Source organism: Gossypium hirsutum, chromosome A09, assembly GCF_007990345.1.
Source record: "Gossypium hirsutum isolate 1008001.06 chromosome A09, Gossypium_hirsutum_v2.1, whole genome shotgun sequence".
Taxonomy (NCBI): domain Eukaryota; kingdom Viridiplantae; phylum Streptophyta; class Magnoliopsida; order Malvales; family Malvaceae; genus Gossypium; species Gossypium hirsutum.
The window spans coordinates 74,847,203-74,872,069 of NC_053432.1; the positions used below are offsets into that span (position 1 = coordinate 74,847,203).

General features: G+C 32.6%; 2 protein-coding genes across 3 annotated transcripts; one reads left to right on the top strand and one right to left on the bottom strand.

The window, feature by feature from the left end:
- Positions 1 to 6,961: 6,961 nt before the first annotated feature.
- On the bottom strand, positions 6,962 to 11,120 carry LOC107889593 (transcription factor-like protein DPB). Of its 2 annotated transcripts, none has more exons than XM_016814073.2 (10): positions 10,807 to 11,120; positions 10,469 to 10,724; positions 9,977 to 10,053; positions 9,725 to 9,768; positions 8,794 to 8,856; positions 8,534 to 8,680; positions 8,356 to 8,424; positions 8,067 to 8,165; positions 7,799 to 7,869; positions 6,962 to 7,503 (listed from the first exon to the last, which is right to left on the bottom strand). In XM_016814073.2, the coding sequence occupies exons 2-10, from the start codon at positions 10,720 to 10,722 to the stop codon at positions 7,269 to 7,271; spliced, it is 1,059 nt and encodes a 352-aa protein (XP_016669562.1). In that variant the 5' UTR covers positions 10,723 to 10,724; positions 10,807 to 11,120; the 3' UTR covers positions 6,962 to 7,268. The 2 variants fall into 2 exon arrangements, with proteins under 2 accessions (XP_016669562.1, XP_016669561.1); XM_016814072.2 differs by having other exon boundaries at positions 9,977 to 10,056; positions 10,807 to 11,104.
- Positions 11,121 to 22,216: 11,096 nt separating this feature from the next.
- LOC107889592 (heavy metal-associated isoprenylated plant protein 6) lies at positions 22,217 to 24,642 on the top strand. The gene is made up of 5 exons (XM_016814071.2): positions 22,217 to 22,514; positions 22,641 to 22,791; positions 23,020 to 23,276; positions 23,363 to 23,441; positions 23,729 to 24,642. Exons 1-5 carry the CDS (start codon positions 22,506 to 22,508, stop codon positions 24,298 to 24,300), a joined length of 1,068 nt encoding a protein of 355 aa, XP_016669560.1. The 5' UTR covers positions 22,217 to 22,505; the 3' UTR covers positions 24,301 to 24,642.
- Positions 24,643 to 24,867: the final 225 nt, after the last annotated feature.

The following is a 24,867-nucleotide window of genomic DNA, read 5'->3' on the forward strand; positions in this document are numbered from 1 at the left end:
GAAAATGAAGGAAGAGAATAAATAATATTAGAATTTGTTGATATGATTTCCAAATGAAATCCCATTCCTATTTATAGGAATTTTCATGTCTCTTCATAGAGACATCTTTCAATAGGTGTCTTTATGAATAAATAAATAATAATTATTATTCATTTAATTTTGTAACTATTCAAATAATATTTTTTGAATAGTTATAATTCTTTTTTAAAAAATCAAATGATATAACTTTTGACCAATGACCAAAAATTTTATCTTTTGATTAATTACACCCATTCATTTATAGTTATTGGGATACTATAAATATTTGAAAATATTCCAACAATCTCCCCCCATTTTCAAAATATTTAGATTTTGATATTCTTGGAAATCAATTTGCATAAATAAAGGTGTCTTACGATTGAACCTTCACTTAGTGAAAACATGTTAAAGTTAATCGAAATTGTATGGTAGACTAAGCTTTAAACCAACTATTCCATTTGATTAACTGAACACATCTCACACAATGATTTCAACATCAGTCAATGCATAGTATCTAGGGACACTATTATAGCCATGTGTCTATGTCCTCTTTTCATGAGTGCTGTCAGAGCCAAGCCCTTAAGCTCCTAGAAGCGGCCACACTTCCACTCACATAGGTAGATCCCATCAAAAGTGTTCCCGTAATTATAACACTCTAACATATTTATGTTATGGGTCCATTAAGAGTACATTACTCATCCTTCCCTTATCATTACGGGTACCTAGCACTTTAATCTTAGGATGGATTTATTTATAATGCTAACAGTCACATACTAATGATGTACTTTGTCTCATTGAACTCAAGACTTGACGTTATACCAAGCGTTGAGTCGAGTTTCCATCATGGGTGACTCTAATTAATAGGCTTGAGTCCCATCCCTTTTGAGGTCCTTTTTACTGCATCTCTAGCAAGACTTTTTGTCAAAGGATCTGCCAAATTTTCACTTGACCTCACATAATTAATAGTGATCACTCCATCAGAGATTAATTGTCGGACATAACTATGTCTTAATCCAATGTGTCTAGACTTTCCATTATATACTTGGCTATATGCCTTTGCTAGAGTAGCCTCACTATCACAACGGATAGAAATAGGTGAAATTGGCTTAAGCCATAAAGGAACATCATAAAGCAAATTTCTTAACCATTCTGCTTCTTTAGATGCAGCGGCTAATGCAATAAATTCTGCTGCCATGGTGGAATCAGTAATACATGTTTGTTTCTTGGAACCCCAAGAAATGACTCCTCCACCAAGAATGAAGATCCACCCACTAGTAGATGCATGATCTTCCAAACTTGTAATCCAACTAGCATCCGAATACCCTTCTAAAACTGGAGGATATCCATTATAACACAATCCATAGTTAATAGTTTTCTTTAAGTACCTAAGTACTCTATTTAAAGCTTGCCAATGCAAACTACTTGGATTACTTGTGTATCTACTCAATTTTCCAATAGCATATGCAATATCTGGTCTTGTACAAGTCATTATGTACATAAGACAACCAATTAGACTTGCATATTTCAACTGATCAATTTTCCTACCAGCATTAGATACTAATTTTAATTGAGGATCCATGGGTGTAGATGCTGGTATACAGTTGAAAAGATCAAACTTTTTAAGCACATTTTCAATGTAATGTGATTGTGATAAAGCTATAGTGCTTTCATCTCGGGTTATTTTAATCCCAAGAATAACATTTGCTACACCCATATCCTTCATAGCAAAGTTGTTTGACAAGAATTTCTTTGTGTTTTCTATTTGTTCCAAATCCGTGCCAAAAATGAGCATGTCATCTACATATAAGCAAATTATAACACCCTTTCCATTATCAAATTTACTATATATGCACTTATCGGATTCATTTATTTTATAGCCATTAGCTAAAACAACCTTGTCAAACTTTTGGTGCCATTGTTTTGGTGCTTGTTTAAGCCCATATAAAGATTTAACAAGCTTACATACCTTATGCTCTTGTCCTAGAACAACAAATCCTTCCGGTTGCTCCATGTACACTTCCTCTTCCAATTCACCATTTAAAAATGCAGTTTTAACATCCATTTGGTGAACAACCAAATTATATATAGAGGTAAGTGATATTAATAGTCTAATTGTAGCAATTCTTGCTACTGGAGCATAGGTATCAAAGTAATCAATACCTTGTCTTTGTGTAAAACCTTTTGCTACCAACCTTGCTTTAAATTTATCAATGGTTCCATCGACCTTCATTTTCTTTTTGAAGATCCATTTACAACCTATTGGTTTGGAACCTGGTGGAAGATCAACTAAGATCCAAGTTTGATTTCCCATTATTGAATCCATTTCATCATTTATTGCTTCTTTCCAAAAAGCAGAGTCTTGAGATTTCACTGCTTCTTCAAATGTAATAGGATCAGATTCGGTATTATAACAATAAGGTATCTTATTGCATATACTTTCACTTTTTCCTTCTACAAGAAACATAATGAAATCTGGTCCAAAATCTTTGACCTTTTTAATCCTCTTACTTCTTCTTAATTCTTGACAAGATTCATCATTATTATCAATTTGTTTCAATGGAATCTCATTCTCATTTGAAGAATGAATCAATTGTTGTGGTTGTAATTGTCTTGATATAGAATTAAATCTATTTTCATCAAAAATAGCATCTCTTGATTCAATAACCGTATTAATTGAAATTGAATCATTTGGTTCAATTACTATGAACCTATATGCCTTGCTATTATGTGCATAACCTATAAATATGCATTCAATTCCTCTTTCACCTAACTTTTTACGTTTAGGTGTTGGAACTTTTACAATAGCTCTACAACCCCAAACCTTTAAATAATTAAGGTTTGGTTTCCTTTTCTTCCATTGTTCATAGGGGGTTATTTTAGTTTCCTTATTAGGAACTCTATTCAATATATGACAAGCTGTTAGAACAGCTTCTCCCCAAAAACCCTGTCCAAGACCTGAATATGATAACATTGAATTTACCATTTCAATCAAGACTCTATTTTTCCTTTCAGCTACACCATTTTGTTGTGGTGTGTAAGGGGCTGAAACTTGATGGACAATTCCAGTGAGTTCAAAATAACTTGGATTATAGTATTCTCCACCTCTATCCGATCTTAAGCACTTGATAAATGATTCACACTGAAGTTCAACTTCAGATTTATAAACTTTAAATTTATCAAGCGCTTCATCTTTTGAATGCAATAAATATACATAACAATATCTAGAACAATCATCAATAAAAGTAACAAAATATTTCTTTCCACCTAATGTAGGAGTATTATGCAAGTCACATAAATCACTATGTATCAAATCAAGCAATTTTGTTTTCCTTTTAACCTTAGGGAAAGGATTTCTTGTAATTTTAGTCAACATACAGGTATTGCATTTTTCAATATTATTATTAAAAACAGGAATTAAATCTAATTTATACATGTCATTCAATTTTCTATAATTCAAATGACCTAATCTATAATGCCACAAACAAAATGATTCAACCATATAAGCAGAAATAGTATTTTTATTCTTATTAATAATATTAAGTTTGAACATGCTTTCATACATATACCCTTTTCCCACAAAAATTCCTCCCTTAGACAAAATAAACTTATCTGCCTCAAAAACAAGTTTGAAACCAAACTTATTCAACAGACTTCCAGACACTAAATTTTTCCTAACTTCTGGTACATAATATACATCATTTAAGGTTAAAACCTTTCCAGAAGTGAATTGTAGTTCAACAGACCCTTTGCCTTTAATTGTTGCGGTGGAAGAATTTCCCATGTACAAGACATTGTCATTTTCACATTGTGTGAACTTTGTGAATATGCTTTTGTCTTTGCACGCATGTTTGGTTGCTCCGGTATCAATCCACCATGTATTATCATCTTGTGCCATATTAATTTCAGATATCATTGCAACGAACTTTTTGTTATTATCAGCCTTAGAAGATGATTTCTTCTTTAAAAATCGACATTCATTCTTGAAATGTCCCGGCTTTCCACAATGATAGCATGAGCCCTTTTGTTTCTTTTTGAACTTAGGTGCTCTATCAGTCTGATTAAACTTTCTCTTGAATGGTTTAGTAGTCTGTACTTCCTCCGTAACATGTATTTTGGCATTTTCAGAATTTAGGTTCTGATCTTGTTTTCGATACTCTTCTTCAATACGAAGATGATTTGCCAAAGCCTCAAGAGATATTTCCTCTTTCTTATGTTTTAGACTTCTTTTAAAGTCTTTCCAAGATGGAGGAAGTTTTTCTATTATGGAGGATACCACAATCATTTCATCCATTTTCATATCATATTGCTTAAATTGATTCAGCATCTTTTCAATATCATGAAATTGTTCCATAACAGAACGACCATCAACCATTTGATAATTATTGAAACGACTGACAAGAAATTTCTTACTTGTAACATCTTCGGTCATGTATCTTGCCTCCAATTTGTCCCATAATTCTTTAGCGGTGACGTCGTTTTGGTAGGTGTCGAACAAACCATCAGATAAACCATTCAATATGTGGCCAATGCACATGTAATCAGCATTGTCCCATTTTTGTCTTTCTCGGGTTGCAGCAACAGATTCATTTTCATTCTCTTCAGGTCTTGGAGTATCCAAAACATAAGCAATCTTCAAAGTTGATAACAAAAAGTGCATCTTTTTCTGCCATCGTCGAAAATTGCCACCATCAAAATGATCAAGTTTAACAAAGTTGGAAGCCAACTCCCTTAGTGTTCCACTTTCATGTGTTGTGGTAGTCATCATGAAATATAACCTTAAAATTGTTAGTACAAAACTCCGGTAAGGAAAAAACTCGAACACACGATCGGAACTCGAAAAGAAAAAGAAGAAATAGGACAGGCTCCAAGGCGTGTATCAAGCCACTATCTTTAAGGTTATATTCGCCCCACTTATCTTCAGTGTGCAAACGAGTTCCAAGCAAATTAACCTCGAGGATACAATGAAGCCAATGACTATTTGCGTTTTGCACTGACGAGAATAGTCCACTATGCACTAGTAATGTATAACAAAAACTCAATTTCTACAAAGGATTTCTGCAGCAATACTTTATAGAATAATCTAATAATATTAGAAAATGAAGGAAGAGAAGAAATAATATTAGAATTTGTTGATATGATTTCCAAATGAAATCCCATTCCTATTTATAGGAATTTTCATGTCTCTTCATAGAGACATCTTTCAATAGGTGTCTTTATGAATAAATAAATAATAATAATTATTCATTTAATTTTGTAACTATTCAAATAATATTTTTTGAATAGTTATAATTCTTTTTTTTAAAAATCAAATGATATAACTTTTGACCAATGACCAAAAGTTTTATCTTTTGATTAATTACAACACCCATTCATTTATAGTTATTGGGATACTATAAATATTTGAAAATATTCCAACAGTACATAATCTCATACCACATTTCATTTGGCATGTCATATTTGAACATATAATTACATTAATCACCATCTAACACTACATATGTGTCATAATATATCATCAAGTACATTTCTTTTCTCCTCTCCAACTCGAATCCATTGCTTTGTTTTATATCCATATTGGCTCTCAATGCTCATTTTAATTAGTTTGCATCATCTTTCACATGGTACCTTTTGTCATTTTAACATTTATACACAAAATACACAATTTGCTATTAGCATTTAATATCGAATGTCATTTAGCAAGACATATGTTTATAATTCCTATTAACTGAACACGGACTCAAGGCGGATACATAGACACTAATATATCTAGCACCCAATGCCTCATTAGAACATCTAAAGTATAATTTGCATTTTGCGCCTCATTGGTATAAACCGAAGTAATGTTATACGAATCCTGCTCATCATAAATAAAACTTAAACAATGATACGAGTCTTGTGAAGAATCTAAAGCAGTTTCTGGTTTTATTATTGTAACTAGAAGGCAATGCCTACTCAGAGGCCAAGGGGAGCAGTAATTTTGGCATAGCATAGCTGTTACAATAATTAAAACCTCTAATTTCTTTTGATTTTCAACTATACCAGTGAATAATTAATGAAATGAATTCTTGGCTATAACAGCAGCGTTTAGGCTTTGTTGCTCCCCAACACTTAATTCTTTGATGCGTAGGCTGAAGTAAATAAGCCAATTATTAGAGATGCCGCTTCTCCACCATGTTACCACTCACCCACCTTTGCTTTTGACTTGGGCTGCTTTATATTTTAGAGTTTTAAATCATTGGATTCCTATTGCTTTTGGAGCAACAATAATGCAGCATTCTAGTTTTTAAAACACAAAACTAAACCGAATATAAAAAATAAGAACTAAATTCTATTAGTTTGGTTCAGTTCAGTTCATTAGTTTTTAATTATTTTTAAAATTATAGTTCGTTCACTATTTTGAATATAAAATATTTAATTTTACATTATAAAAATTAAAAAGTACTCATCAATTAAATAAAAAAATAAAATTCCCTTTCGTTTTACTATTTATGTTTAAGATTTATAACTACCTCTCCCAATAATGTCATCTCCAAGATTCAAACTTATATCTTCCCTTGAAAATGTAATGTGCTTTCACATCCAGCACTTGGTGGTTAATTGCAACTTTTTAATTAGTTAATTGAAAACCGAACTAAACCGAGTACTTACCAAACGAAGGATATGCCACTCCAACATCAAATCTTGGTCAACTACCAAGCTTAAAGTGAGTGAACCCAGGTCCTCAACAAAGAAGGGAAATTGCATGTCATTAACTAGTAACAAGGCTTAAATCCAACTTCAGTTCGAATCCCAAAATTCAAAATAATTACATTTAACAAATTTTAAATTGAAATACTACTACTCATTTAAGAAACATTTACTATTACTAGAATTCATGGACCAAATTAGCAAGTTCTGAATTTAGCATTTCAAGTTCACAACAAAATAATAGGGAAAAAAGAGATTTTAAAAACTAGTTCATTCTATATAATTCTTTATGCAGCAGCCAACAATCTCTACCGTCTAATACAAATAAAGCTAATTTCTACTACAGTGGGGGAAATAGAATAAAACAAATACATGAGCAAATTATGTTGATGTAAAAGCTGACGACTTGCCAGGAAATAGAAAGACACCCTCCAAAGCCTCAGGATTAATGTGGGGTAACATATTATGAGGTGAGGCTCATCTTACAGGGCACGCTTCTGGCAATTTACTTTACACAATGTACAAATAGATTGTCTCTCGGCAATTGTCATGAAACTCAACTATTAATGTTCATGCTTAACTCGAGCTTTCAATATTCCCGGCAGAGGCGGGGATGTAGGAGGCCTACCTGGTGTGATTGTCCTTGGGGGAGCAAGGATCTGTTGCTGGTACATTGCAGACATGCTAGAACCTTCACCATCTGCAGAAAAATTGTGTGCCATTTCATCGGTCTGTGGTCTCTCGCAGAATTTCATGGCCTTCAAAACATAATTGTCATCGTGGAGCTCAAAGGGAGTGCTGTAAAACAGAAAACCAATAATATGAAAATGAAGCAAAAACAAGGTAAGTGAAGAATCAAAAGATAATTTTAGCATTTGGTCACTCTTCACTTGCTTGTCAAGCGAAGGCTGCCATCGACTACAGAATTTACCCCTATACCTAGACTAGCCCCTACTTTCTCTCTCTTAGGCATTCCATGATTTATCATCAAAACATGAGTCAAATACTTATCCTATTCTAGAAGAAATCACTCAAAATACCCACAAATCCTGCTGAATGTTGCTAAGTTATGATTATAGCGTAAAAACTTTACCTATTAAAGTCAAAATGCACCAGCTGCATATCTTCCGATATTTCTACCTCAACAGTTGCATGAGGGCGTGTCTACAATTTCAAAATGACAAGAGAGTAGAAATTAAGAAACCTCAGGATTTATGAAAGATTCCAAATAACTATAAAAACATACTTTGCATCTGTTGAGCACATTCATGCTCCATCGATCGCCTATTAGCCACACCCCACTGTTACAAATATTATTTTTCATTCCTTAAGAAAATGAGAGATTTGCGAGGATGATAAACCTGCACCAGGATGAAAGGTAAAGCCACTCCCCCACCGGAAGCATTGCCTGAGCTGTATAGTTGCTCATTTCGTTGTATCAAATTCTGAAGACCTACAAACTGAGAAGCAAAACAAACACATGACCAAATGCCAGCAAACAAAGGGGCAAAGTGAAACTTGGTGTCCTCAAACAGCTCTCTGTCTAAATACAACAACTTGATGAATAGGAAAAATAAGAAAACTCTCAACCTAATTGCATGCAGAAAGCAATTCTGCAAACATGTTAAAATTGAAATGTGTTTTGCTTACCTGTTCCTCCAATTCATGCAAATAGGCAGCCTTTTTATCAATCCTATTTCTCAGCCCAAGCCGTTCAGTCTGTTTTTACATTTGAAGAGCTTGTTAAACTCAATATTAGATCCATAATAGTCATGGCAGATCAAGCCTACTTGACATAAAAAGACAAAATTGGGAGCTGTATTGTCACCTTTAAATCTTCAATATCACTCAGACTAGTACGAGGAAGTCCCTTCCACTGTATTTCTTTTTTATCCTTAGATATAATATCCATTGCCATTAGAACATTCAGAGCATCATAAACCCTTCGGCGGATGTTTTTCTCGTCGTACTGTTGCTGAGAGTTTAAAAGAAAAAGGGGAATCAACATCGTTAATTTCACTCTTAGGATAAAAAATGAAACTTAGACATCAAAGAAGATAATATTGACATAAATAGAGTATTGCAAACCTGATCTGGTGATGCTACACTATTGCCAGGATCAGCAAATTCAGCTACAAGTTCATCTGCCACCTGGAGTAACTTTCACTCTCAGATAAAGACATGGGCTTATAAAATAAACCATCAATAGGTAAACGATAGAGCAACCTATGACTGTTGCCAAGCAAGGAGAGAAGCAAAGAAACTTCCAGCTCCCTTAAGCAAACAAAATAGTAATTCTCCAAACCTTTGAAATGCTAGAAAAGGAAGGTAAAACTTCATACACAAGCAAGCGAGTGCTGGCTAGCATGAGAAGGAATACTTGAATTTATCAATCACATCACTATATGAAATCAATTTCAAAAGAAAATCAGTATCATACTGTTTGAAAGTTTGAAACGGCACAAGAACTAAGTATCCACAGTGGAACTTGATTGATGCTTAGAATAACAAAACCACTTAATCATGAAATATACTTGCCACTGTAGATTAGTAAGCAATCAGAGTAGAAAAATGGGATGATGAAAAGGAAATCACCATGATATCAATTTTTCAGGTCTACTCTGCAATGATATATCAAATATTTACATTACGTTATAGAGGGTAATTTTGGAGCAATTATAGCAAATATTCTATACCTTAATATGATAGTCTCGCAATTAAAAGTTAAGGCATGCAAACACTGACCCACAAGAAGAAACAGTCAAACACACAACTAATTTGGATCAAGGTTACCCAACAATCCATATATCTAGTCCCTTAAAGCAGTAAAATATATATATATATTCAGCTTTTGCATGCATCATATAACACAGAAAGAATGAATTCAGGGAAAATTCAAATCATTTAGCCAAAATAGATAGATCATATACACAGCAACAAGCACTAAGCAATGACCATTAATAAATTTAACAGAAACAAGAAACATAAATGAAAGAATAACTTTCTGAAACCACCTGACCTCATTGTATGTGGTTCTTCCCTTGCTTTCCACCTTTTCACAAACTGGATAAAAGCAAAGACAATTCAAACAAGAAATCAGTTAGTAAAGCCGCAACTGCTAACTCATCTGCAATATCCATGGTAGTAGAACAAGCACATGTAGTAAATTTTTCATATGAAAAATATCTGACAGAGCTTTTAATGCAATCTGTTATAAACCATAAATCACAAACTTTTGAAGGCAAGGAAAATGGAAAAGAGGAAACAAAACCTTTCATGCTAAATTGGCGGAGCCCTCTGCCACTCTTATCACCTGCAACTGCACGTTGACCTCTCTTCTTCTTTTTACTACTTCAAATGAAATTGGCAATCAGTTAAATTCATATAATACCCTAGCATTACGATAACATAGTACAACCAGGCAACAACTGCATTATTTTGCTAGTAATCAAAGGAAAAGCGCCATAGACAAACTAAATGCCAGCATCTACCTCATAGGCTAATAATCAAAACATTCACCAATTCAAGCTATCTTTGCTATTTAGCCCACAAAAAATGTTGAATTGTAGCATAATGCCATAATGTTTACCAAATTCAAGCATGAACAATTACAAATTTATATCATGAAAGCACAATTCAAGAGATTTCTTCAATGTATGTAAACCCTCACCCTCTTCCTTCGAAAACCCACAAGTGAATCAAGCATTAAACAGGATTATCACAAATTCAAGCTAAAACGGTATTCTAAAAAAAAAAAACTCACCCAACAGCACCTTGAGATCCAGCATCATCTCCGTGAATATCAAGATGGTTCAATCTTAAGAAAGTATTCTCACTAGCTGGTGTAGCCATAGCTTGCTCGCTCCGGCTCGAGGGAGAGCCAACACTACCGCTAGTCGAAACGGATTGACCGGAAACGGTCGTGCCCCACGACCTAGAAGCTCCTCCCAAAGTTGGGTTTTTCTCCCCATTTTCATGGTGGTTATGGTTTTGAATATGGTTACTACCACTTACCATACCTAAAAAACCAAACCCAGAAATTAAAAGTAAGAATTTAGTGAAAATTTGGGGGTATTGAGAGAAACCCAGAAGATAACTGACCTTAATGAAAAATGGGTGCTTGACATCAAGAAATGTTAATGAGGATAATCAGTAATAGTAGCTTCCAACCCAAAATAATATATTATTTCTATCTGTTTGATTCTATTACTTCAAATAAAAAAAATTAAAAAAAGAAAATCACTTTGGAAGTGAGGAAAGACGAGGTTTTTATTATGGAAAATTGGAACCAGAGGGGGTTTCAAGGCTTGGAGAGGTTTGAAGGAAGGTTGTGGAAAAGAGGGAAATTTTATTTTTGTAAGGGTTTAGTTTTTGTTGTTAGGCTTTTGAGAAGTGTAATATTGGGTATGGGGGAATAAAGGTGGAATTTTCAATGGACTGGTCCACATACCCATATTTAATAATTTACTTCTACCAGCTAAAACTGTTGTACTACGTCTACCGAAATCAAAGTGTTATTAATAATTTTACCTAATTTAATACTTTTATATAATGATATTTAAATCATTTTCAGATTTTTTAGAAATAATTTTATCTAATTTAATATCTTCTAAATTGTATTTTTTAAAGAATATATAAATTACACCCAAATTTACATTCTCTTAATTTCATTTTATTCAGCCACTTTGTTTGCAATGTGGTTGCATTTTAAGGAGGTTTTTTTTATAAAAAAAAAAACAAGAATTTAAGAATTTAAATGCTTGTTTATTATTGGAGAGAAATGTTTCAGTAAATTGAAATATCAAAAGATATATCTATATATATATGCATAAAATAACAAAACTACTTTATGAAAAAAATAAGTCGATTTCTAAATCATAAAAGTACCAAACTCTTGAATTTTCAATTTGAATTATAAAATAGTATTTTTAAATTGCAAAAATTAGATTATTTTATCCATTTAATAGCCCATTTTTGTCGTTTATAGAGATTAATACTTATGAAAGTGTAATATATTTTATTTTTTATATTTATAAATTTAATATTAACATTATAATAAAATATGTTTATTTTATAACTTATGGTCATGGTTCGGATTGTCTTTTAAAACAATATCATTTTCATTGTTTGAAACCTAAATTCTATCTTTAGAAATTAGTATTATACCAAATATTAGTTGGTACAGTAAAACACAGCTTTTAACTAATACAAACGGATCTAAATTTTATTCTTCACCAAAAGTTGACCTAACCTTCCACGGAAAAGGAAAAAATATGACCTAACCAAAGCTTTTTGTGCATGTGCCCAGAGTGACTAAAGGGATCCTAAGCCTAACCCTCTTCTTTGATTATTGAAAAGTGTTGAACACAGACCAACTCGAGAGGCACAAAAACATGATGATTTTTATGACATTAATGAGTCATGTTACTTGTTTGTATGTGCCTTCTTTGATTCAAAACAATATCATTTTCCGTATACGAAAAAAACAATAGCAAGTGTTGGGAAATTGCTATATTGTTAGAGCTTTAGAGCTGAAAGACCTAAAGAAAACTAGTTTTGATTGAGGCAAAGTTGGAGTTTATAGGAAACTTCGACTTCACGAAAAGTGAAGGTGCTGAAAAAAGGGTTTGGAATTATTGAAACAGAGAATACTTTAGACTGTGGACTGAGCATGATTGAAAAATTAAAGTGGGTCATTCACCATTTTTACAAGAAACCAATACAAGACAAAACAGAACTTACTGAAGCTTCTCCTTTTTCTTTTTTCTACATGAATGTTAGAAGTGACTCTGTGGGTCAGTCTTTTCTTTGGTTACCTTTATTCCCACTATTTTTTTTTCTTAATCTAAATTTTTTACTTATCTTTATGTATCATAATAAACAATATGAATGCTTCATTGACTTTCAAGTCATATCGGAAAAAAAAAAACATTTGACCCGCATCCACCGTTTCGTAGCAAGATGTCGGTAAGAACGCAAAAGTAACGAATACAATCCACCAAGTCCAACATCACAAACAGATGTCTTCAATTTGATACTGATGATCTTATTCTCCTCAAAGGAACTATCGAAGCTTCATATATCGTTAAAACCTTCGAATACAATGTAGACAAAAATGAATAATCTCAAATGCAAGAAAATCGAGTCACATGAACTCAAGAAACACAGTTTTCATCAACTAAAAAAGTAATTATTATTATTTTGAAAAAGACTCCATGTCGAAAAACGATGGAGAACTGGCTAGAGGGGAAGAGGCGTAGGCACTAATGTTCGCACCAAATGATGGGCCAAAGGGAGGGGAAAACAGGGTCGTGAGGTGTTAGAGAAGAGGGAAGCAAGGAAGCAACGGGAGACGTAGAGGAGTGAATAAAGGAAATTAATATATGCACACATGACGTAAAATTTATTAAATTTCATTTATCAAAGTTGACAATTTTTAATTTTTAAAAATCAGTAGACCTGTGACGGCTTTTTGGATGGGATCCAAGCATTTCTGGATTGAGATGTCTTTCATAATATTCGAAGATCTATCTCTCAGCTTCAAAATGCGCTTTGAATCACTTGATTTCAAGTTCGAGAACTCAAGTTATGAACGTTTTAGTAAATACTACATGAGCAAAATTTCTGAATGAGATTATTACAGCAATTACAAGTTTCGGGCTTTTAATTCGAGTTTAAGCCATATTGGATCGATTAGTAGGCTTAATTAGTTTTATTATTTTACTAGTTATTTATTTCGAAATTTGGATTTTTTTAAGTTATTTGTAAATTTCAATATATTTGAGAGTTTTATAGCATTCGAAGATCTAGGCATTTCTAGGTTGAGGTGTTTTCATAGCATTTGAAGATCTATGTCTTAACTTCGAGACACACTTTGAATCGCTTGATTTCAATTCCAGGAGCTCAAATTATAATCGTTTTAGTGAAGACTATGCGACAAAATTTCTAGACGAGATTATTATGAAAATTATGAGTTTTAGGCTTTTAATTCTAGTTTAAATTATATTGGATTTGATTTTTTAGGTTTAATTTTTATTATACATGAGCCTAATATTAAATTTCTTAGGTTTTATTATTTTATTAGTTATTTATTCTGCATTTTGGATTTTTTTTTTAAGTATTTTAAGTTATTTACAAGTTTTATATTTCTTAGTCAACAAAAAAGTTTAATTTAAAACTATTTCTTGTATATATTAATTAGAGTTTCAGTATACTTAATAGCTTTATTTGGATATACTTAGCTCGCCTATATAAAGGCCTCTTCATAATTAATTAGGATACAATTCTTTCTTGCCATTAATTGAGTTTGTGGGGGTTTATATCTCAAATGGTTTAATTGAACATTTATCCATCTATACATCATAGCCAACGGTTTACTCGTTTCATCAATTCATCATATCCATCTATTTGTTGGAATAGTGAACTGAGATGGCATCGTTGAGCAAGTTGTATTTGTTGATTTTTTCTATAATATATATTCCTTCTTATTCATTTTTTGTTTGAAACTATAATGTATATTTCTAGAATGCTAGAAAGCTTAACCTCATTATACTTTTGGCAAAAAATTACGTTGAAAGATTCAAGAAATGAAGAAAAAGATGATGATGGTTATGGGTACTATTCTTCGCAATCTAGCATGGCAGATGTTGCTTCTTCTATGGCAAATGTGGAAACGAGTGGGATAGGAAAAAAGGAGAGGAAAAGAGGAATTTGCAGCAAGTATGGGAAACAGAGTAGATTGAAGGAAAGAGAAACGTGTTTGGTTTACGATGCGAGTGTAGGAAATGGAGTATAGTGATTTTTTTTAAGTTGAAGAATTTTGATAGGTTAAAATAATTAAATTCCAAACATACTAATGTTTAATAGGACATCTTTTCATGTGTAAAAAGTAAAATATAATGGTAAAAATGAAAATTTGTCATGTTCTTATGTCATTTTCCACATAAAGCATAAAATATTAAAAGTAAAAAATTAAATGGATAAAATTCATAGATTTGGGGCTTATTTAACAACAAGATAAATATCAGAGCTTGCTTAAACATTGTGTGGTAGCTTAAGTACTTTTCTAATGTATTATCCATTTAAAAATAAATAAAGTATGAGAAAATCATTTTTAAATACTCTAATTTTTCTCTCAGCACTATCTGTTAGAAATATCTTATACCTATTGTTTTAAGAGAACATAAAAAAAACATTAAGTAAAATTATTGATTTTTTTTTATTTTTACCTCTTCTGTTTCTTGAGATAATTTTTCTTTATAAAAAAATCAGAATATAATTTTTGTTTACAATTTTGGTTTTGAAAAATAATTTAAATTAATTGAGTCTAAAAAAATAATTTATGGTATATTATGTTTTTTTGCACTAAAAATAAGGCATCAAAGTCGATTTAACAAGCCTATGTAATATCAGTTCTGGATGTTTTTCTAAGGTATGAAACTTAGCTTGAAGTTATTACTAATTTGGGTTTGAGAAACATTGAGGAAGCATGTAATAATTTAACTTTTCTAGTTTTGTTTTGTTTTTAATTTGTTATTGGATTCTATTAAAAAATATTTTTTTTTATTTCCCATACATATCACTTCTTCAACAACGATGTTTTTACATTTTATTTTTCTATAATTTTTATATAGGAATTTCTATTTTTAAATAATTTTGAGTTTTTTTATATAATTTTTATTTATAATTAGTGTCAAATTGCACAAAATATAAAAGTTGGGGATTAAAATTGTTATTATACCAACTAAAAAAGTATCGCTTAATAGCCAAATGACAAAAAAATAATTTGGAAAATTTTAGTAATCAAATTTTAATTTTTTTTAGTTAATCGATCAAAATGAAAATTCACCTATAACTTAGTGCCTAATGGTGCAATTTACCCTTTCTTAATTTGGGCTTGAATAATATTGTTGCCTTCATTTGACCCAATATCAAACCCACAATAGTGGGCTTTATTTGGGCCAAACTCGTCAGACGTTTCAATTGTGGCCTTTCGAAATTAGACGGGCTACACTATTCCTTTGCTCCGTCTTATGCAGCGGCCCTTTCTGGATAACAGTTTTTTTTTATATACAAAATTAGGGTAAGAGATTGGGTTAATACAGTTCGAATATGTGCCAAACAGGTGTTTAACAAGAGTTTTAACCACTATTATATTCAAGTTAAGATTTCTGGATAATAATTTTTAGTTAAATGCTTAAATTGGAGTCGCATTAATATTTTATACTATTCAATTCTTTTAAAATATTTTATATTCATGTAATAATTCTATATTAAAATTAGCCAAATATTTTTAACTAAAAATTGTAAATTAAATTATAATATTTTTAAATGTGTAATAATTGTCATAACTTCTATTAAATTATAATTATTTCTAAATGTATAATTATTATAACTTCTATTCTACTTCAACCTTTTTTATTTTTAAATATGAATTTAGTAATATGATAGAAAATAAAGGATAATTTCATCCGTTTAAAAGTTTTTTCAAAACGTGCTTTTATATATATATTATAGATTCAAATAAAAGTTTCTCATACACTTCACTAAAAAATCAATTTTGTAGTATAAAATTAAGTGAGGGTTGACGTGTTTAAAATAGAACATATAACTATTGAGTTTGTTATTACTTGAAAAATAAATAAATAAATAATAATTTAAAATTTAGTATACAATTGAAATTTTTTTATGGAAAATTAAGATTTTTTTTAACTCCACAAGTAGAGGTGAAATGTTGTCAAGACAATGTGTCTTGAAAGAATATTAAAAAAATTAAAATAGATACAGTGATATACTAAACACTGCTTGTGGAGTTAAAAAACTTCACTAATAGTGAACAGAATACTAATCCAATCTTTATTTAAACACCTTCGAAAAATGTTAATCCTTTATTTAATCATCTTTATTTAACAATTTTAAAATATTCGAAAAAGTACAGTTTTATAGTACAATCCAAATTATAATTGGATTATAAATTTATGAAATTTGGATGTGAATTCCATTGAAATTTTGAAATCCTCCTAATTAATTTGAAGGTTGGAACAAAATAAGAAGCATTGAATATTGGATGGTTTCAATTCCAAAAAGAAAGAAGTTAGATTTGCAATTAATAAGAGGAGATAATTCAAACTTGTACAAAGTGTAATATGGTCAAGTGGGTGTTAATAAATGGGAGTAGTAATTAGTATGTCTACTTGGATCAACAAACATTAAATTGAACAGGTTTTGGATTTGATTTTGGGTTTTCAAATGGGTGGGTGGGCCGTCGATGCAAATGCAGGCATTTATAAAGGAAGTTGGTAACTCAACATCAAAACCTTCATCTCATTAATATCCTCAATCACTTCAATTTTCAATTAGGAAGACTTTTAATCTCCCACTTGACATGGTGGAATCTTGAAAGTAAATGCATTTTCCCTTCTCATTTCATCAACATACACTCAACTCAATGGTACATAACAAGCTTTAAAATGGTCTAGTGTTTTTAATTGAACACCCTAAAATAACAGCCAATGAAAATGTGGTTTTGTATTATGTTAGGGGTATCCTCAGGAAAATAATATAAAGAAATATTTTGGCTAACAACTTGGGGCTATGCGCAGGTGTCGATTGAGGAAGTACTGCTGCGCCCACGTGATGCTCTTTCAACAATACCACCACCACATCCACATGTTAATTTTGGTTTTTTTCCAAATAAACAAGTTGAGAATATTTCATACTATCCATAAACAGTCTGTTCTGTACCAGATATAAATGATTTATTTGCAAGGACTAATGCTTTATATCAGAAGTTAACCCACACATTTAATTTACTCTCTCTCTCTCTCTCTTTTTGGTTTATCAAAATCATCGAAACAAATAGTCAAAATAAAAAAGCCTAGGCGACAAGATCTATGTTTAAAAAATAACAATTTCATGAATTTAATGTTTTCAAAGAAGAATAATAATAATAACCCTTAATGAAAAGTGTAATTTTGAAAGTGAAATGTAACCCCCAAAATTAAATAAGGCTGCATGAATATTAAATCTTTTTAATTGAAAGAGTTACTCGCCAAGCATAAACACCAGACCAACTATAATAATTCAAATATTAAGCTTAATTACTGCTGTTCTTTTATTCCAGTGTAACGAAGGAAACATGCTACACAAAATTTGTTTTTTTTTTTCCTTGTCATTATTGTTTCGGAATTGCTTGCTGCAAAAGTAGAGAGGAATGTGTGGGATATTTCTAGGGAAGTTTCTTAGTCGGGTTGGCCATTGGTTAGATGACAAAATTCCAGCATCGGGGCAGGCTATGGCGATGGGGGGCCCCTTTTTCTTAGCTTGTCTCGTACAACAAACGTCGGGGACTTGTTGGCTGGCGGGCCCAGCCCCTCACCACCCTAACATACATGATTTTTGAGACGTGAATATCAATGTCAGTCGCGTTCAAAAATTTGGTCTCAAGTAACGTCTCCCATCGGTAATTGGCCTCCCCTCCCCCAGCTGAAGAACGCCCTAGGATTCTGGCTTCCCCGATTTCTATCTCATCATTGCTTTTGTGGTTGGTTACATCGCTTATTTTTGTTTTGTACCTAAATCATCATCTCATTTGGCTTCACCCACCTATAATCACATATCTTTTATCTCCCTATAAACTAAGATTTGTATGCATATACATATATATGATGCGAAGCTTTGATATGTGTGATCAGATTATTTAGCCAATATGCACCATGTACCCGCGCAATGATGTTGATATTCGGCAACAAAACAATTTGGCGCGCTGTTTTGTTACGCAGAAAACATCCACGACGGCTTTCAACCTTTTATTTTTATTAATTACATAAGAATTTGAATTGAATTTAAAGTATTTTAACAGATGAAATAATTTTGAATAATTTCATGATTAACGACAACTCCCAATATTAAACGTAATAGCTACCCTTTAGATTTTCCACCCTGCCCTGCCCTATCAAAGAAAATTCCAATATTAGACCACAAAATCCCTATCAAAGAAAGCAATTTCGCATCTTAAATTCAAACCATATTACTACTTAGTTTACAAGGAAATATATACATTAATACACAAATTGCAACCTAATAGCATAAAGTGCTATCATTATGTAAAAATTTGTTCCAAATGAGAAAGGCATTATAATAAAATAAATTAATCTCTACGTACAACTTCCTCTAAAATAAAATTTTAATTAAGCACTCTAAAACACAAATTTAATACACAAACAAAACAATATATATTACATGGTGAATGCATTAAAAATTTCACTTTAAAAAATAGTATCAAATTATTTAAAATTAATTATTACATTTAATATAAAATATTAACAGAAACAGTGTTTGTAAAAGCGAGGTCAAACGAATTACAATGCGGGTAGTTAATTAACTTTAAACGACTTAATTAAAAATTACCATGCACTAAAACCTACGCTTGAATTTTGAACGCTTGAATTTTGTTTTTCAAATACTAAAACGTTCCTAACGAGACTTTCAAAATCACCGACCCACCCACCCACCCACAGTCAGTCCCGTTTCCAAAAGTACCCAACCACAATCAATTACATAAATATTATTTGATAATTTGTCTAAGTTAATATTTTTGGTTACAATTTAGTTATAAAATTATTATTTTATAAATAATAAATATTTTAATGTTTTAAATCTAAAAATATCTGTACAAGCCCATTTTGCCCGGCCCGTTACAAACCCATCTTAAACAAACCAACTTAAAATAACCCAAACCCAACCCCCTAAACACCGGCACAAAACCTAATTTTTTTACAGCCCAAATTCACTAGCCTAACCCAAACAACATAATCCAAGCCCAACCAGGCCCAATACCCAAATCAGACCCAAATTTTAAACTAGGGTTTCAGTTTTCTGAAACCCTAGCCTAGTCTAGCGCCGTAACTTGCTGGTCTCGCCGTTTGTCACGCCTGCGCCTCCTCTGCCACGCCACCAACTCCCTCACCTGCCCTCTGACTCCCTGCAAGATGAAAGAACACGCAAAGTAGAGACCAAGCAGTAGAAAATAACATTTTATTGTATCATTTTCGGGGGATAAAAGGGCAGAAGATCATCTCAAAAAGGGGGCTTGATCACTGTAATCATGGGGGGATTTTTCTTTTATTTTCGGCAAAAGCCGAGTTTGCTGTAAAAGAAGAAGAGTTTTCTCTTCTTTCGGTTTGCTATGAACATTAAGATAAATAAGAAAACCAAAACAGATTTTTGAAGGTGACTTTTTCTTTTTTACGTTTCTTGCTTGTTTTATTTTATTTTTTTATTTTTATCTTTTACATAAGAAATACGAAATAAAAGGAGGCAAAGAAAGCTTACCTGCGCCGCGCCGGAGAAAGGGGGAAAGCGAACGGTTTTCTCATTTTCCTCCCGGTTTTGGCCCATTTTTAACGAACCCAACCTCGAATCCGGGTTCCCAGGAAAGATCGGCTTCAAATAGGGCTAAAAAGGTCCATTCTTGCACCTCCTGCCGCCGCTTGCGGCGGAGCCACGGCGGAGGTGAACTGGACCGGTGGCCGGATTCTGGGAAGAAGATGAGAGGAGAGTTTTGAAAAAAAATTTTTAAAGAATGGGGGCTGAATGAAAGTTTTTCAGAAAATTTGGGCTTAAATACTGATATAAAACGGCACCGTTTTGATAGGGTCAGGACAGCCCCAAAACGACGTCGTTTTGGGCTCCTGACCCGAGACCCGACCCGTCTGCCTTAGGGGATCCGCGTGTTTTAACGGAAGGGCTAATTGCGCGTTTAGCCCTTCCGCTTTTTAATGCTTTTAAAATTAGGTTCTTTTAATCTTTTGAATTTTACCCGGAATTTTATTGCGTTTTCAATGTAGTCCCTTCTGAAACTACGTCGTTTTAAAGGCGAAGGACAAATTTCCTCTTTAGTCCCTCCATGTCTCGCGCGTGTTTAGAATTATCCATCCCTTTTTATTTATTTGTGATTTGACCCGAATTTTGTTAAATTTTTAACTTAGTCCTTTTGTTATTTTGTTTATTTTCTTAATATTATATTATTATTATTATTTCCTCATTTATATATATACATACTTATATATATTTTATATTTTATAATTTTTATATATATTTTTATATACATATACGTGTATATACATACTTACATAAACTTTTATATTTAATAATTTTGAAATACATATATACATATATTTTTCATATTTTTATAAATTTATGTGCATACACACTTTTTTATATAACGTATATACTTATATTATATATATACATATTATTTTATAATCTATATACCTATATATGTAAATGTTTATGCTTTTATTTTTTATAATCCATATACATATCTTTTATTTATTTATTTGTATGTCCATTATTATTATTATTTATTATGCTTTATATTGGTTTATTATTGTATATACGTGATTGATTTTATTTATATATATATGATTTCTTATTTACTTATATTTTGTTTTCCTCGAGATTATTTTGCTTACACCATCATCATTCCATTACGCCCATTTCTATTTAGATTTCAAAAAAAGAAATTTTAAAAAATATAAGTAATATTCGGTATTTTGGATCTTCAAGAGAATCGAGCCCTAACGTATTGGGTTCCGACTTTCTTCGTTGAACTTAAATAATCGAGACTACTCTTCAAAAATGATAACAAGCTCGTTATCAAGAATTCAATACGTTGTGTCCTAACGCATTGGATGTGACATGTTGCTTTCTCGAAACGAGAATTTTTCGAAATAAATGTAATATTCAGTGTTTAATATTTTGATAAATTGTGCCCTAACGTATTGGGTTGCGATTTCTTCATTTGATTTAAACAATTGAATATTCTTTTAAACTTTATTACACGAATTTTTTTTTCAATATCGGGAATTAAAAAAGGATCGTGTCCTAACTTACTGGTTGTGATCCCTTTTTTAATCTAAGATAATTAAATATCTTCTAAATAAGCACTTTTCATTCGCGTATCGGGAATTCGAGACATTGTGTCCTCCTTACTGGATATGATTCTCTTTCTCGAATAACGTGAAATACCCTCCTTTTCTTGAAAATTTTCAACGTTTTAATACAAGGATCGTATTTTTTAAAATTCTTCAAAGTTTTCAACCTTCGACATTAAGACATTAACTAATCAACTAGGTACCAATTTTGGGCGTTACGAGGGTGCTAATCCTTCCTCGTACGTAACTGACTCCCGAACCCGTCTTTTGAATTTCGTGGACCAAACTTGTTGTTTTAATAAAATCAAATCGTTTATTAAAAACAACCACTTTTCGAGGTGATCCAATCACACCTCATAAAAAAGGATTGGTGGCGACTCCCGTTTCATTTTTCAAAACCCAAGTTGACCCCGTTTTCATCCAAAAAAATGGTGTCAACAATATCTATACACATGAAATAATTTCAATATAAACATTATCGGCCACGAAGCGGTCGTTCCTCCGCAACCATCAGTCCAATACGGCGGCACAACGAAAACAATAAATTTTATAAACAACAAAACCCAAACCATTGCCCTTTTCCTTTAATAAACCCAAACCATTTAGCCCACCCTTGCTGACTTCATCACTTATATAACCAAACACCCATCATAAAAATCACATCATCCTATATTTGATCCATCGACCATCATACATAACATACACTCATCATACATACATACATACATACCTTATCAACCGCCTCTCCCGATTATAAATGCGCTTCTTTGCCTTTGTTTCATCTCTTCAAACAGCTCTTTATTATTCTTTCTCAAATCCCTCAATAATCATAATCTTTAGCAATTTAAAGTAAAATTTCAAGCAATGGGTGAGGTTAGTTACCAGCTCTTTCCTTCAACATTCTCTCCGATCTTTTCCTTCCGATTCTTCAATTATTTTAGGATTTTTTTTCTTCTCTTTGATCTCGTCTGAGTTATAGTTTTGTTTCTTGTTTTCCAGCAAAAAGGAGCTAAGCCTGAAGCCGAGAAGAAGCCCGCCGCCGATTCCGGCGCTAAGCAAGACGACGGCAAGGTTACCGCCATTTACAAGATTGATATGCATTGTGAAGGTTGTGCCAAGAAGATTAAACGGTCGATTAAACATTATGAAGGTAATTATTTGAAGTTTATTGATTAAAATAATAACAATTTTGGAATTTGTCAAACTTGGATAGATACATCGTTAGTCTCCGTGAGTTGTTCGACAAGTTTTCCCGTAATAATCGGGGAACTGGATAAGGATCAGACTTCGTGGGTCGTGCTAATTTTCCAACCTTAACTAGAAATAGATAAATTGTCAAATTGAAATTGCCTAACACGGACGTTGTTGTTGGTTGAAGGTGTGGAAGATGTGAAAACGGATTGTGGAGCCAACAAGCTAACGGTGACTGGCAAAGTGGACCCGGCCAAAGTCAGAGATAGGTTGGCCGAGAAAACTAAGAAGAAAGTCGACCTGATTTCCCCTCAGCCTAAGAAAGATGCGGCCCCAGCCGCTGCTGCTGCTGCTGCTGGAGGTAGTGATAAGAAACCAGACGCTGGGAAGAAACCCGAGGAGAAGAAAGAAGAAAAGAAGGAAGAGAAAAAGCCACCCAAAGAGGTAAAAAAAAGAAACTTGTTTTTCGTACATAATTTAACGACGAGTTTAGCGTAATTAATCCGAATTAAATTGTGTTTGATTTACAGAGTACGGTGGTTTTGAAGATTAGAACACATTGCGACGGTTGCATTCAAAAAATGCGAAAAATAATCAAGAAAACCGATGGTAAGTTTATTAATTATGATTTATTTGAAATAATACTAAAATTTTGCCGTTGGGAGATGTTATCTTGTGTTAATTAATCCGTTGGAGTAGGGGATAAGTAAAGGCGCATTTAATCAAACTAGAAATCTTAAAATACGGACAGTAACATAAAAGTTTATTTAAGTAAAAATGAAAACTGAAAATCATATATTTAGAACCTAGTAAAATTAATTTAAGTAATAAAATGTGTATAAATTAATTAAAACAATGCTAATATTGACGTGGTTTTACTTGAATTATTATTACAGGCGTTCAATCAGTTGACATTGATGGAACTAAAGATTTAGTAACCGTGAAAGGCACAGTGGACTTGAAAGACCTCGTTCCTTATCTCAAGGAGAAGTTGAAACGAAGTGTCGACGTGGTCCCGCCTAAGAAAGACGACGGCGGTGAAAAGAAAGACGGCGGAGAAAAGAAAGATGCCGGCGCTGATAAGAATGGGAAAGAGAAAGAAGCTGCTGCTGCCGGAGGCGAGAAAAAAGAAGGCGGCGGTGAAACGAAGATGGAAGTGAGCAAGATGGAGTATCATGGATACGCGTATCCTCCACAGCCAATGTATTGGTCAGATAGACACGTGTATGGTGGTCCGAGTAACGCGGTGGAAGGATATCAGAATCAGCAGCATCACGAGTACGGATACATGAACCAGGGGTACATCAACATGAATCAAGGGTATATGTCTCATCCTGGGTATGCGAGTCAAGGGTATATGTCTCACCCTGGGTATGTGAATCAAGGGTACATGGTGGACCCGCGGCATCCCCTTCACGCGCCTCAGATGTTCAGCGATGAGAATCCAAACGCCTGCTCCATCATGTAAGAAAGGAAATCAACGGTGGATAATAAGGAATTAATTATGATTACTATAGAGAGAAGAAAGAAAAGGGGACCAAATGTAAATAGCAGAACTTTCTAGGGAGAGAAAAGTAAATAACAGAGAACTTCGAAAAAAGGAAGGGACCGACGATGTAATAGGAAATAGTAGAATTTTGGAATTATCGCGAAGGTTAGAACTTAGAACCTTTTTGTTTTTGTTTTTAATGTATGGAAGAACCGGCCAAAGCCGGCTTGGCTTGAGCGGGTTAGTGTTGGGACGGTCGCGGGTTTTTTTTTTTTTTTAATTTTTGTTTGTTGTATTTTTATAAATTCTATTCTTATGAAATATAAATTGTTATTTCATTTTAAACTTGATAAATTAATTTGTGATGGAGCCGCGAGTAGTGAGTGGCAATAGAGGATGCCACGTGGTATCGTCGTATGAATTTAATGTTCCTATAAAATTTTGTTTGTCTTTGCTGAGATTACTGTGTTTGGTTTATCAGTGGTGACTGATGATTAGATTAGCATTTTATTTTATTTTATCTTATTTTATTAAATGGTTAATCTT